General features: G+C 48.7%; 1 protein-coding gene across 1 annotated transcript; it reads left to right on the top strand.

Annotated features, from left to right (window-relative positions):
• Positions 1-255: 255 nt before the first annotated feature.
• Positions 256-12294, top strand: snorc (secondary ossification center associated regulator of chondrocyte maturation). Its single transcript, XM_061732306.1, has 3 exons — positions 256-419; positions 11061-11210; positions 11321-12294. Exons 1-3 carry the CDS (start codon positions 347-349, stop codon positions 11428-11430), a joined length of 333 nt encoding a protein of 110 aa, XP_061588290.1. The 5' UTR covers positions 256-346; the 3' UTR covers positions 11431-12294.
• The last annotated feature ends 1434 nt before the right edge of the window (positions 12295-13728 follow it).

The following is a 13728-nucleotide window of genomic DNA, read 5'->3' as shown; positions in this document are numbered from 1 at the left end:
TATGAATCCTGTCAGATATTTTCTTTGGAAGTAAAGGAGTAAAAAGGCCCAGGAGAGAATACTGTGACATGACCTGCAGATGGTCAGCAGACTGAATGTTTACCCCTCATACCCAGCTATGTGGCTGGAGGAGTTTTCGGGTGGGCTGGCCCTGTGATGATGCTCTTACAAAGTGTACACTGTCCAGACGGTGTACACCTAGCCCCACCCCTCGTCTCCCCCCTTTGGCTACCTACCTTTCTCCCTCCTGGGCTCCCCTGTACTCCTCTCTGCTGCTCCCCTTCCAGGTGCCCGTTAGAAGTTTCTGCTCGGGGACTTCTGGAGACGCTCGTCCTTTGCAGCCACCATGGTTCGCAGCAGCATCTGCAGGGTTGCCCTGCTGGTTCTCTTCAGCCTCTTGATAGTCTTCGTCCACACAGGTAAATCTCACATTGAGCTGCATTTGTTTTTAGCCATGCACATTTTTCTGCTTCTGTAGCAGCTGTTTCAGGTAGAAAAGTTCCATAAAGACAAATAAGTGAAGAGTACTGTGAGATTTGTAGGGAGCATGTGAATAGTTATGATCAACTGTTCAACTTTGTAATTATAATCCTTCTGAACGGCATTATTGGCTTAAATGAAATTGCTTAAATCAAATTCTAAAGCTGTTTCTTTCTTATACTTCTAGTATCAAGTCAAAGGTGTTTATTTGGGTCAAGTTTGCTGTTTTTTTTTTTACATACACATGGTTAGGTCTGTGTGCGTGCGTGTGTACGTGTAAGCAACTTGATGTAAATGATGTAGTTGTTAAACCTCTACGAGCTGAAAGCTTCTCAGACAGTATGACTCACCAGCTTTCTCAATGTCTGATTTTCTCATAAAGTTGGGGGGAAAAAATCCGCCTCTCACAGAGCTATGATTCAATGTAGTACTGCTTGATTTTTTTTTTAAATCTATTTTCTTTTTGTGGGCTGTGCCACTACTCAGCTTGAATTGGTTCTCAGAAAAAGTGGCATTGAATAGTTTCTCTTTTCCTTCATGTAATATCTTTCAAATCCAACTGAAGAAAAAATCCAAAAAATCTTTGGTCACAAAAGCAGCTGTCAGGCCCAGACACCAGAGAAACCCAGTCAACATCCAAAACACAATAGTCATTTTCAAAGACTTTACCGTAAAAAACATTTCAGCATCCAGATGACGAGGAGGAAACAAGGATGTTCATTAAAAGTTGGTTAACTGTTCTCTCTGTCTGAATTTGATAGAGGAAGGGCGCACTTCCCAAAAACCTATATTGTGTTTGCAAGAATCTGGAAATCACACCTCACAATTCAATAGATATAAAACTTTGAGACATATGATGACACGTGTCACAAACAGTATGTGACGTTGTTTGGTGTTAATTCTTCCCCACAACTATTGAAACAGCATGACTTGCAGCTTCCTCTGTTAACTCAGCATTAAGAAACAAGCTGAGACACGTCATATAAGAATCTTAAGTAACAGAATGTGGTTATAACTCGCACGTGGTCGAGGACTTGACTTTCAGTAAAGAACGTTTTTCATGGCCAGATTTGTAAGGGGAGCAACATCCTGGTAGCAAATGCAGTCCCCGCTCCTTCTTCTGATTTGAAGGAAAAATCCCAAACATAACAGTCATTTTCAAATGTTTTACTATGGAAAACATGCTTTACGACACCTGGAAGTTGAAAAAGGTGTTGTAAGGGCACTTTTAACACAACCAATGTCATGTTTGGGTTTCATGACTCAATGGTTTCAGTGCCTTGCATGGTTACTTTCACACACACTTGTCTGCACACTTTGTTATCTGTCTGGTTGGTGTGAATTCCTGACTCGGGAGCCCTGAAGTACCAACAAATGGCCTTCTGTGATTTTAGTTTCTGTCCATCCTCCTCACTGTCACCCCAGCCCTAATGATTTTGTAAGTGAAGGCAGCCTACAGAAGTCCTGCCGTCCCCAGAGAATATGTACATTGCACAAAACAACCCAAAAAACCCATCTCAGAAAATAAGTCAGGTAATTGGCGAATCAGAATGTTGCCAGCTCAAATACTCCCACAGTTTCTATGAGAAAATGTCCCTGGGCAGGTTACCGAGTCCTGCATCTGCTGCTGATGTATCAGTGTTAGAATGTGTGTAAAATAGTACAAGCAGTGTAGGCTACGCCTAAAATAAGAACACCGTGTAAATGTGAGGGAATGGGGCTGACTTGGCTTTTAGTAGTCAGTAGATCTAAAAGGCAGTTGAAACAACAGCCGGCAAGTTAGCTAATGGATGAATAGTAACCTAGAATTAGAGCTAAGATGAAAAAGTTACCTAAAAATGATGAATACATCAATTGCAATAATTTTCAATTGAGATTCCTGATTTTCTTATAGGTCTGACCTCCAGATAAAGATCTCCTTTCTTAGTACTGTAATCACTAACTAAGACAGAAGAAACTCCAGCTTTATTTTCAGCATCTTGGCATTATGTTATAACCTTGAGCATAATCAGGAGTTTGATGCTTTTTAAGTCTCAAATAAAGTTTGTTCTCCCAGATATTTTAGTTGTTGTTCCAACACAAGTTATTTTTACTTTACAAGATGTAAGAATTGCTTTATTTGTTGTTAATTTCTCACTGCGAAAAACGTTCACACTTAGCATAACTGACAGGGAAATAAATAAATAAACAAGTTATATAAATATATATATATATATATATATATATATATATATATATATATATATATATATATATATATATATATATATATATATATATATATATATATATGTGTGTATATATAGTGTTGAAAGAGATCAAGTTAACATTTGACCTAATGAATATGTTGATAATTGGCATGTATGATTCGTCTCTTTTACAGTTTGAAAGTGAGCGTAGCCATGAACGCATTTGTTTTGGATTATTGGGCCTGATAGAACAGGCTGCGGTCATAACATGTTGAGCCACTGACATAGTGGATTTGGATTTATGTTAGTTTCCTAAAAATTCAGGGATGTTTTAGAAATTACAGGCTTGAGTAAACGCATCTTCATGGAAACAAACGCCAAGGGAAAACTTTGAGATATTGCCCTCTTATTAGGCCAAGGTGTCTAGAAGGCACAGCCTTTTGCACACAGCGACTATTTAATAAACACGTTTGTTTGTCATCCAGTGCCAAACTGGTGCCTGGTTTGGGCCTGGCCGGTTGCAGCCTGCTGCCCTGTGTGTGACCGCACAAGCTGGCTTTTGTGCCCTCGGCTGAAGGCCTCATTGATGGCTGAGCTGGCCACCGGCCCGGACCTCCAGACCTTCAGCCAGGAACAGGACAAGAAGCTGCACATGAATCTGAGTGGCCACAGCAGCATCAAAACGCTCACATCAAACATGGATTTCAGAATTTAAGCCACTCCTAACGCATTTATTTAAAAAAAAATTTATAACGCATGTTTCCTCTCTTTGAAGGCTGTAAATTAGAGCTCTTTAATAATGGAAAAGCAGAGAATGTAGGGCATTTTTTTTTGTGCATAAGATGAAGGCCTTTATTGAGAGAAGATACAAGGTAAACATGCAGCGCTAAATAGGCTGAGTGTAAATATATTTTGATTTTGGTTGTGTCGGTATGCGTGTAGATGAGGATAGCATAAGTAAATCACTTGGTGTCTGAATGGGTGAGCTTGTGCTTGAACTGTTTGTTTTTTCAGGAGCGATGACGCTCAAATGTTTTCCCCTGCTCCCTTGGACTTCTAAGAGAAGTTGAACAGCTATTCCGTTACCAAACACCACAATCACAGAGCTGTAATCAAGAATTTCCACTTCAGATGGACTCAGGAATGACAATCTAAACCAGAGATGCACCATGTTTCTCTGGCTAAGGCAGAGGTGTGAAAAGTCTCATGGCAGGAAGAGGGGAGTGTCAGACTAAAACAATTTTGGAAAAAGAGAAGGAAGAGCGAACAGACAACTGAAGACAAGAGAAGAGAGCTTTATTTATAGTCTATTTGCTTGTTTGCTCTGAGTTTGTGGAAAAGAGAAACATGGCCGGTCTTGTAGTATAAACTGATAAAAGGTCCATCTTCTACAAAGACATCCTTGTGCTCCAACTTGTGCACTAACACAAGAGAGTATCTGTTGAAGGGCTCGCGCGTGCCCAAGGCCTCGCAGCTGTGTACCTCATCAGCAGAAATGACTAGTTTAAGGAAACACTCTCCAATACAGGCAGTCTGTATCGTTACAGCTACTCACTAATTTTCATTTCACTTCATTTCATTTTTATTTATTCCATATCATGGAAATAGTTCACATATGTTCCATTCCATGATGGAAAAGGGGCAAGAAGAAGAAAGCCTTATATACCAAGCCCCTTTCTCAAAAAAAAAATAAAACAATTCATATGAAGATGGTCTGTCCGTCTGTTCAACAATCACTACTTATATAATACCAAAAAAAAGAAATAATGAAAAAACAAAACAAAAAAATAAGAAAACATACACACTAACTCACCAACAATATAAAAACAAAAACAACAAAATATATTTTACCCGTTAAATTCATATTGTCTAATTGTGTGGTCTTTATACAATTTCTTGAACTGGTGAATATTTTTACAATCCTTTAAATCGAAAGTTACGCCTGTAACTACGGTTCTATGAGTCCCGGATGACCGCCAGGCGGTGCTGTAAGCACTGGATATCTCCCCTCGCGCATGCGCATGTCGAGTACAATACCAACAATGTCACGTCACCCGTGACCCCTGCATGACCCCCGGAAGGGGTATATCTTCCGGGGTCAAGCATGGGATCGGCTCCTAGAATCTTCTCGCGAGAGCACGAGGATTCGGAGTGACCGGCAGGCCTGGCGGTCATCCGGGACTCATAGAACCGTAGTTACAGGCGTAACTTTCGTTCTATTTCGTCCCTACTGACCGCCAGGCGGTGCTGTAAGCACTGGATGACGAATACCAACAATGTCACATAGAATCCCGGTCACATACCTCACTGATCAGGGGCAGAAGGACCCGGGAGTAGAACCACGCCCAATGGTTGGGGAGTGGCGACATTGATCCGGTAAAACCTGGAGAACGTGTCCGGCGACGTCCACGAAGCTGCTGCGCAGATGTCCTCCAGAGGCACCCCCTTCAGGGCAGCCCAAGAAGCTGCGACGCTTCTGGTCGAGTGGCACCTCACCCCCACTGGTAAGGGGCGGCCACTGGCCCTGTAGGCGTGCTCGATGGTGTCCACCACCCAGTGGGACAGGCGCTGTCTAGAAATAGCGCGCCCCCTGTTAGGGCCACCATGACAGATAAAAAGCTGCTCCGACCGTCGCACAGGCGCGGTGGCAGCAACATAAGCAGTAAGGGCCCGTACGGGGCACAAAGGGCTTGGCCCACCCTCCGCAGGCTCGGGGTCGAACCGGGCAAGCTGGATAGGCCGATTAGCATGATCGCGTGGCAGGACCTTGGGCAGGAACGCCACGTTCGGCCACAACGTAACCCCTGAGCCATCCGGGTTCCACCTCAGGCAGTACCCGCTGACTGACAGGGCATGTAACTCACTGACTCGCTTTGCTGACGTCATAGCGAGGAGAAAAGCCGTCTTCATAGAAAGACACTTCAGGTCCACCTGGGCCAAGGGCTCAAAAGGTGGAGAAGAGAGGGCACCTAGTACCATAGACAGGTCCCACACCGGGGCCCTTGGGGTCCTCGGGGGGCGCAGCCTCAGAGCCCCCCTAAGAAAGAGAGAAACCAGCCGGTGGCACCCCACGGTGGCATTCTCGACCAGGGCATGTCGTGATGAAATGGCCGCCACGTACACCCGTAAGGTGGACTGAGCACGGCCATCATCCAGGAGGGACTGAAGGAACTCCAGGATCGTGGCCACAGGGCAAAGCATAGGGTCCTCTGCCCGGTCCGCACACCAGGCAGAGAATCTCCTCCACTTGCACTCATACTGGAGGCGGGTGGAGGGCGCACGAGCGTTCAAGATGGTAGCCCTGACGGGCTCAGTACAGCTCGACACTAACGGGTCGGGCCCTGCAGTGGCCAGACCCAGAGTTGAAGGCGACGGGGGTCGGGATGCCAAATCCGACCCCCCAGCTGGGACAGAAGGTCCCTCCGGTCGGGTAGGCGCCATGGCGTGCCGCAGCAGAGCCTCCGGAGTAGTGGGAACCACGGTCTCCCCGGCCAGAAGGGGGCCACCAAGAGGAGCCTGTGACCTCTCTGGAGGACCCTCTGCAACGTCGGCAGGATTAAAGGTAGTGGGGGGAACGCGTACAGGAGCCCGTCGGGCCACTCGTGCCCTAGGGCATCCTGACCCAGAGGACTGGTCTCCTCTGTCCAGGAGAACCAGAGGGGGCAGTGAGCCGAGACGCCCGAGGCGAAGAGGTCCACCACCGCTCTGCCGAAGAGGACCCAAATCATCCCCACTACCTCCGGATGAAGCCGCCACTCTCCTGGGGGAGGCTTGTGTCGGGACAGGAAGTCTGCCACCTGATTCCTGACCCCTGGCAGGTATATCGCCCGCAGGCTGAGGAGGCGAGGAGCGGCCCACGTCAGAAGGCCCCGGGACACCTGCAGCAGCTGTGCAGACCCGGTGCCCCCCTGGTGGTTGATCTGGGAGACAGTGGACACATTGTCCGACCGGACCAGTACGTGCCTCCCCCATAGGTGAGGTAAAAAGTGCTCGAGTGCTCGGTGTACAGCACGGAGCTCCAGCACATTGATGTGGCGTGTGCGGTCCCGCGCAGACCACTGCCCTTGGGCAGGCCTGCCGCGCCAAACAGCACCCCACCCCGAGAGGGAGGCATCTGCGGTGACAGTCTCCCAGAAGGAGGTGATAGTGCCCAAGGGCACACCCCCCAGCAGGAATGCCCCGTCTTTCCAGGGTGCCAGGGCATGGACACACACCCGCGACACCCTGACTAGCCTGTGCCTGTGCCTTTCGGCATCCAGGCGAAGGCTGTTCAGCCACATCTGCAGGGGGCGTAGCCTCAGCAGGCCCAAAGGCACAACAGCCGAGGCGGCTGTTAATCTGCCCAAAAGCTGCAGGAACTGGAGGTAAGGCAGCCGTCTGCCCCTCCTGAATCGGGGGAGGAGCCGCAGGATGTCGCTCACACGCCGCGGTGAGAGACAGGCCCTCATGGTCACCGAGTCGAGTACCAATCCTAAGTAGGCGACTCGCTGGGAGGGAGCCAGACAGCTCTTCCCTCTGTTCACTGTGAGCCCTAGTTTGGCCACATGCGACAAAAGGAGGGCCGTGTCTGCCACCACTTGTTCTCGGGACGGCGCGCATATCAGCCAGTCGTCCAGGTACGGCAGAACCTTCATACCCTGTGCCTGCAGGGGAGCGAGGGCTGCCGCCACGCACCTGGTGAAAACTCTTGGGGACAGGGAGAGCCCGAACGGGAGCACCCTGAACTGGTAATGGCGGTCCTGATAGGCGAACCTCAGGAACCGCTGGTGCTGTGCCGCAATCGGCACGTGAAAGTAAGCGTCCTGTAGATCTACCGTCGTAAACCACTCCCCCTGACCGACCGCACGCAGAACATCTGCTGTGGTCAGCATCCGGAAGGGCAGGGCCTTCATGTACCCGTTGAGGCCTCTCAGGTCCAAGATGGGACGAAGGCCGCCGTCTTTCTTGCTGACGAGAAAGTAGGTTGAGTAGAACCCCTGGGGCTGCAGCAGGGGGTCTACCGGCACAATGGCGCCCTTGGCCAGCAGGACGGACAACTCCTGAGTCAGAGCCAGAATGTTCGCCGGGTCTCTGATGACGGTCATCTTGACCCGGCCGGAGGTAGGGGGCCGGTGTCGGAACTGCAGTACGTACCCGTGGGTTAAGGTGGAAATTACCCAGGGGTCCGACGAGCAGGCAGCCCAGTGACTGAGCTGCTGCCGGGAAAAGCAGCCGACGACCGGCCCCGTGGCCCTAGCGCCGTCTCCCCCGGCCTCTGGACGTGCCGGGGGGGCGATGGTCGAGGCCAACACCCCGACGCTGCTGGGGCGGTCCGCGCACAGGGGGGCGAAACCCCCCGGCAGGCTGTCCAACGGGCCGTTGGGAGCTGCGCTGGCTCCTGCGGGCAGGAGGCTGGGGGCGACGTCCAGGGGCGGACGAAGGGCCCCTCGGTGTACTGGAAGCGGGCGCCCTCCTGTGAAGGTGCACCAATCGCTGCCTGGTCTCATCGGCCAGGGCGGTGCGGTTCAGAGCTTCCAGGGCAGTTGCCCCAAACAGCTCCCCCGGTTCTGCCGGTGCCTGACGAAGAACCCTACGAGCAGTCTCTGTCAGGGGTGACTGCGCCAGCCAGACATGACGGCGCGTGTGCACCAGGGTGGACATCAGCCGCCCCAGTTCCCTCGTCTGGGAGGCAAAAGCCTGTAGGGACACATCACACAAGTCCCGTGTGGAATCATCCACCTGTGCATCCTGCAGGGAGGTGGAGAGGGCCAGTAGCAGATGAGAAAGGGTGTTCCCCAGCCGGCCGATGCGCGCCGCTGTTTCATAAGCCCTACAAATATGCCCATCAGTAACCCTACACTGGGTAGAGGGGCACTTGGGATCTGGCTTCAGAGCCTCATCAGGAGCCACTATCAGTGCTGCAATGGAGGGCTCGATGGGGGGCATGTGGTGGAGACCAGCCACTGCAGCGTCCTCCATCGCCGTCAGAGCACGGTCATCAGCTGTTAGCCTGGAGAGGGCTGTGACATCTCTCCAGCATGAGTGCAGCTCCCTCAAAAAATCCGACGAAGGCGGAATGGTGAATTCCACCGGAGAAGGATTGCGCCTGTGGAAGGCGCTAGAGGCCACCTCCGCACGCGGTGCATCCAGCTGCAAGTGTGCCAGGGCAGTGCGGATAATGCTCTGCACGGAGGAACAAACCGTCCCCTCCCGAGAGCTCTGGGCAGATGAGTGCGAGGAGAACCCCGAGCGCTGTGAGGCCGGGTCCCCTGATGACACGTTGAAGTGGCTCGCTGAGGCTGCAATGGAGATTGCGTCCTCCGGCAGCGGCGGTGGCGACCCCAGAGCAAACTCTGGCACGGCAGGTTCCACCTGGCCAGTACCAGGTTGCAGATTGAGGAGGAGCGCCTTCATCTGCTCCATGTCGGCAGCCAAGCGATCTACCTTCGAGGAGAGCTGGCTCGTCAGCCGCCGTCGTTTGGGGGCCCCCACCACTCTCTTCGCCGATCGCTTCAGCGAAGACCCCGGCTGGGATGAGGGGAGGCTGGCCGACGGCCCCGGCTGCTCAGGGCCCAGGCATGACACGCAGAGGTCCTGGTCAACCGCAGGATCCAGGGAGGCCATGCACCCTGGGCATGAACGCTCCATCACAGGGACCGGTGGGAGAGGGAGCGGACACGCTGCCGTCACCACGGATGTGCTGGCAGGAGAGAGGAGCGGTCACACTGCCGTCACCACGGATGTGCCGGTGGGAGAGGGGAGCGGACGCGCTGCAGTCACCACGTAGGTGTCGGTGGGAGAGGGGAGCGGAAACGCTGCCGTCACCACAGCGAGCACGCTGCCGTCACCACCAATATGAAGGCGGGAGAGGGGAGGGCCACGCTACCGTCAGCACGGATGTGTCAGTGGGAGAGGGGAGCGGAAACGCTGCCGTCACCACAGCGAGCACGCTGCCGTCACCACCGATATGCAGGTGGGAGAGGGGAGCAGCCACGCTACCGTCAATACGGGTGTGTCAGTGGGAGAGGGGAGCGGAAACGCTGCCGTCACCACAGCGAGCACGCTGCCGTCACCACCGATATGCAGGTGGGAGAGGGGAGCAGCCACGCTGCCGTCACCACGGCTATGAGAAAAGGCAAAAAAGGCGTCTTTACTCAAAAAGAAGAGAACAATCCTCTCTTGTTTCTTTTCCCTTTTTTTTTTTTTTTTTCAAGAAAAAAATAAAAAATAACTGCAAGGAAAAATAACAATATCACATCAGTAAGGGGGAGAGGGAGCAAATGCTGCCGTCACCCTGAACGAGCCGGTGGGAGAGGGAGCGGAAACGCTGCCGTCACCACGGCCGCAAAACAGGCAAAAAGGCGCTGTTCTTTTCCTTTCTTATATTATTTTTTTTTTTTTCAAAGAAAAAATAATCTGCAAGGAAAAAAATAATGTTGTCACTTTAATAAAGTGGGAGAGGGAGCGAAACGCTGCCGTCACCACAAGTGTGCCGGTGGGAGAGGGGCGTGGCCTTCACCACGGCTGTAAGAAGGACAAAAAAAGGTGTTTTTTTTTTTTTTTAGAAAAAAATAATCCCTTTCTGTCTCTCTTTTTTTTTTTTTTTTTTGCAGAAAAAATAACTGCACAGAATATTCAGGTGTCGGGCGCAGCCAACAGCTTACCTTCTGCCAGCTGGCCCAGGGGGGCGGGGCGGGGAGACGCCGCCGCCGCCGCAACGAACACCAATAAATACCGCGTGGCCACAGCCCCTCGGAGGACGACAGAGATCGTTACTCCTACCTTACGGCACGAAGCTGCACAGAGGCCGGCGGTTTTAGGGAGGAAAGGAAGAAGCTTTTAACCAGCCTTCTATTTCCGTCCTGTACTTCAGCGCGATGCGAGAAGAATGAGGAGCCGATCCCATGCTTGACCCCGGAAGATATACCCCTTCCGGGGGTCATGCAGGGGTCACGGGTGACGTGACATTGTTGGTATTGTACTCGACATGCGCATGCGCGAGGGGAGATATCCAGTGCTTACAGCACCGCCTGGCGGTCAGTAGGGACGAAATAGAACAGTTGTTAAGGAGTTCCATAATTTTACACCACATACTGAAATACACATTTGTTTTAAAGTGGTGCGTGCAAACGGATGTTTAAAATCAAATTTCCTCCTATGGTTCTTATCTTCTGAACTAAACACAAAAAAACGTTGTATATTTTCAGGCAATATTCTGCTTTTTGCCTTGAACATAACCAATAAAGTCTGTAACTCAATAATATCTTTAAATTTAATTAATCCTGCATTGATAAAGAGTCCACTGGTGTGTTCTCTTGCCTCCTTTTTATGTATCTAATTTTATAGATTGGGTATGTTGAAAAGAAGCTCATGTGATATATGTCCCTCTCACCCCCACCCCCAATTCTGCAGAAACGGTGGACTCCGCCCTAACAATCCGGGACCACCAGGACACCATGTCTGGAGATCCCCCCAGTGACGTCACCACCAAAGAGCCCTCCAAGGAAGTGACTGAGTCCTTCACCTTTGACTATACAGACACCACCCTGGATGAGAGTGAAGGTGAAACCAGTTTGCCTCTTTACCCTCTCAAGCATGCATAGAATCGTATTCTCCTTGTTCTTATGTTGTGGGGTTATTAAAAGCAGCTGTATGTGTATCTGTCCATGCAGGCATTCTGGGGCCAGGGGCCATCACCGCCATAGTTATAGCCGTCTTCCTGGGAGCGTCGGTCCTCCTCGCCCTGATTGTCATCACACTCAGGAAGCTCACGGCCTCCTAGAGTGAAAGCATTTCACTTTGTATGTATACATGTGTGTGTGTGTGGGTTTGTGAGTGTGTGGGTGTCAGTGTACAGCCTGAGTGTTGGTGTAGCAGTCTTTTCCCCGCCCCGTCTGTCTCAACTCTAAGCCTGTCCCTCATACTTCCTTTAGAGACGAGTTGCTTTACTTTAGAAACTAAAGATTGTGGCAGGTCCCCTCACTGGCAATAAATTGTTACACCATCCAATTTTTGTCCAACATGAAGAAATATTGAAAACTGGCTGGTTCTTCCAGTACAATCGCTGCATGATATTATTGATCATCTTCTTACTTTTTCTTGTCAAAGATTTTGCATCCATGTATCTTTCTTTCTTTGTTTTTATTCTACCTATCATCCTGCATATTGTTGCTAGAACTTTAATAACCATTGCATGTGTTTTGTTAATCTTCAGGTCACTAAGAAAGATATTTTTACCTATGCATCAAGTTTATTTTATTACACTTCTACCATGATTTTACCTTTTTCTAAAACAGTTTTCACTGGCATTACCTGTGAATAACTTTAGGGGGTTGCATTATAGCATTTCTAAACATTTGTAGAGTTAAAATAAGAAAAGAAAGCAACATTTTCTATTAGTTTGGTTGTTTGTATTTACAACAAATATGAAAGCAGAGCTTGGATAAATATGTGTTTGCACTCAAATCAGTGAGTTTTGTTATTTGTTTTCTATTTGTCATTTGGATATGTTAAGTGAAAAGTTTCAGTAAGTCTGTTTCCTCTTTTTACTCTGTGACTCATAGCTCTCAACCGACAACCATGAGGCTCATGGTTGTCTGATGTCATTTTCCCCAGTTTCTGATAAATAAACAAATCAAATGCCAAACATGTAGTAGATTTTATTTTAGCCTGTGATGACTGACTCCTGATTGACATTTATAGTATTATCGGTTTAGTGAAGAATGAATGAATGAAGAAAGAGTTGCATTGTGTCTTTACAGCTCAGGTGAAAACATTCGACAGGGTGGCTGAAGGAGGAATTGTGACATTGCCTGAGGAAGTGTTTAGTAGGAGTAACAGAGGGGTTTCAGATTTAAGTGGGACTGCATCAAGCATCGGCCCTGAGCCTTACCCTGTCTGATGATTGACAAGTTTACACATGAGGTCAGACAAACATCTCCATGGACTTTAATGTCTTTGGATGATACTACAAGTCATAGTGAGAGTAAGAAGCGGGTGGAAGAAAATCTAGAGAGGTGGACATACGTGCTAGAGAGAAGAGGGATGATGGCAACCAAGACAGACTACGTGTCTGTAAATCAAAGAGAAGGTCGGAGAGTTATTACATTTGTTCAATAGTGAGACCAACTTTTCTGATTTGGAGTGTCATCAATAGTTACAACAATCAATGCTCACATTTTTTTACAAGGCGTACGCAATCTATTTAACTATTTACATTTCTAAAACATCTTGAATAAGAGGCCCATTAAATAAGAGTATAAAAAATGAAGTAAATTTAAATTGCAACATTAGCACACTGTATGATTTGTCCCCAGCAACACAATATCACAGTAGGTGGCACCATGCAGAGTATGTTATTTGAATTCACAGGAAAATGTCTGGTTTATTCAGAAATTGAAGTAACATTAAGTACGGTATACTCGAATCTCCAAATTCCCCACTGATTTAATCTAATTCAGCATTATTTCCCTGTCCTCTTCTCAAATGCAAGAGGCACCACAGTATTCTCACGCTTAAAAATCAGATAAGTCATTTCAGAACCTGAAAGCAGGAAACCCTACCACATAATCACAGTCTTCAATCTTCATCTTACATTTAGGTTCAGTCATTCACTTTTCATATGTGAGAAATGCCAACACTCTTAAGAGTGCTGTTGTGGCATCATCAGTACAGGAAACCAAAATCAGTGATTGAAGCTGGAACATACACACACATTCAGTGACATGTTTAAGGCCTGTTGATGTTTCAGTATTGACAGTCAAACGCAATCATCTACACAGTGACGGAAGTTTTTCCCTGGGGAAATGTAAACCACAGTCATGGTCATGAGAGACTTTTGGCATTAACACTTTAACATGAACATTTCCTCAATTTGATTTCCATTTTTTTCCCACTTCCAGTTAAACCTGTTTTTGCGGCCGTTGGCATGGTGTCAGTTGTCGAGCCAACCGACATAACGTTCATATCTTTGATAAAGGATTCAAATACATCAGTTGTGTTAAACTAAGTAGGATTTGATGTTATGATTGCTGTGTCACCATGAGGGCAAACATCCAACAGAAAAACCTTTATGAAAGCT

This window comes from Cololabis saira, chromosome 10, assembly GCF_033807715.1.
Source record: "Cololabis saira isolate AMF1-May2022 chromosome 10, fColSai1.1, whole genome shotgun sequence".
NCBI classification, from domain to species: Eukaryota; Metazoa; Chordata; class Actinopteri; order Beloniformes; family Belonidae; genus Cololabis; species Cololabis saira.
This window is presented reverse-complemented; position numbering and strand designations above follow the sequence as displayed.

Coding starts and splice junctions, on each gene's coding strand:
- snorc (XM_061732306.1), top strand. CDS start 347: ATGGTTCGCAGCAGCATCTGCAGGGTTGCCCTGCTGGTTCTCTTCAGC. Junction 420..11,060: donor GATAGTCTTCGTCCACACAG/GTAAATCTCACA, acceptor CCAATTCTGCAG/AAACGGTGGACTCCGCCCTA. Junction 11,211..11,320: donor CACCCTGGATGAGAGTGAAG/GTGAAACCAGTT, acceptor CTGTCCATGCAG/GCATTCTGGGGCCAGGGGCC.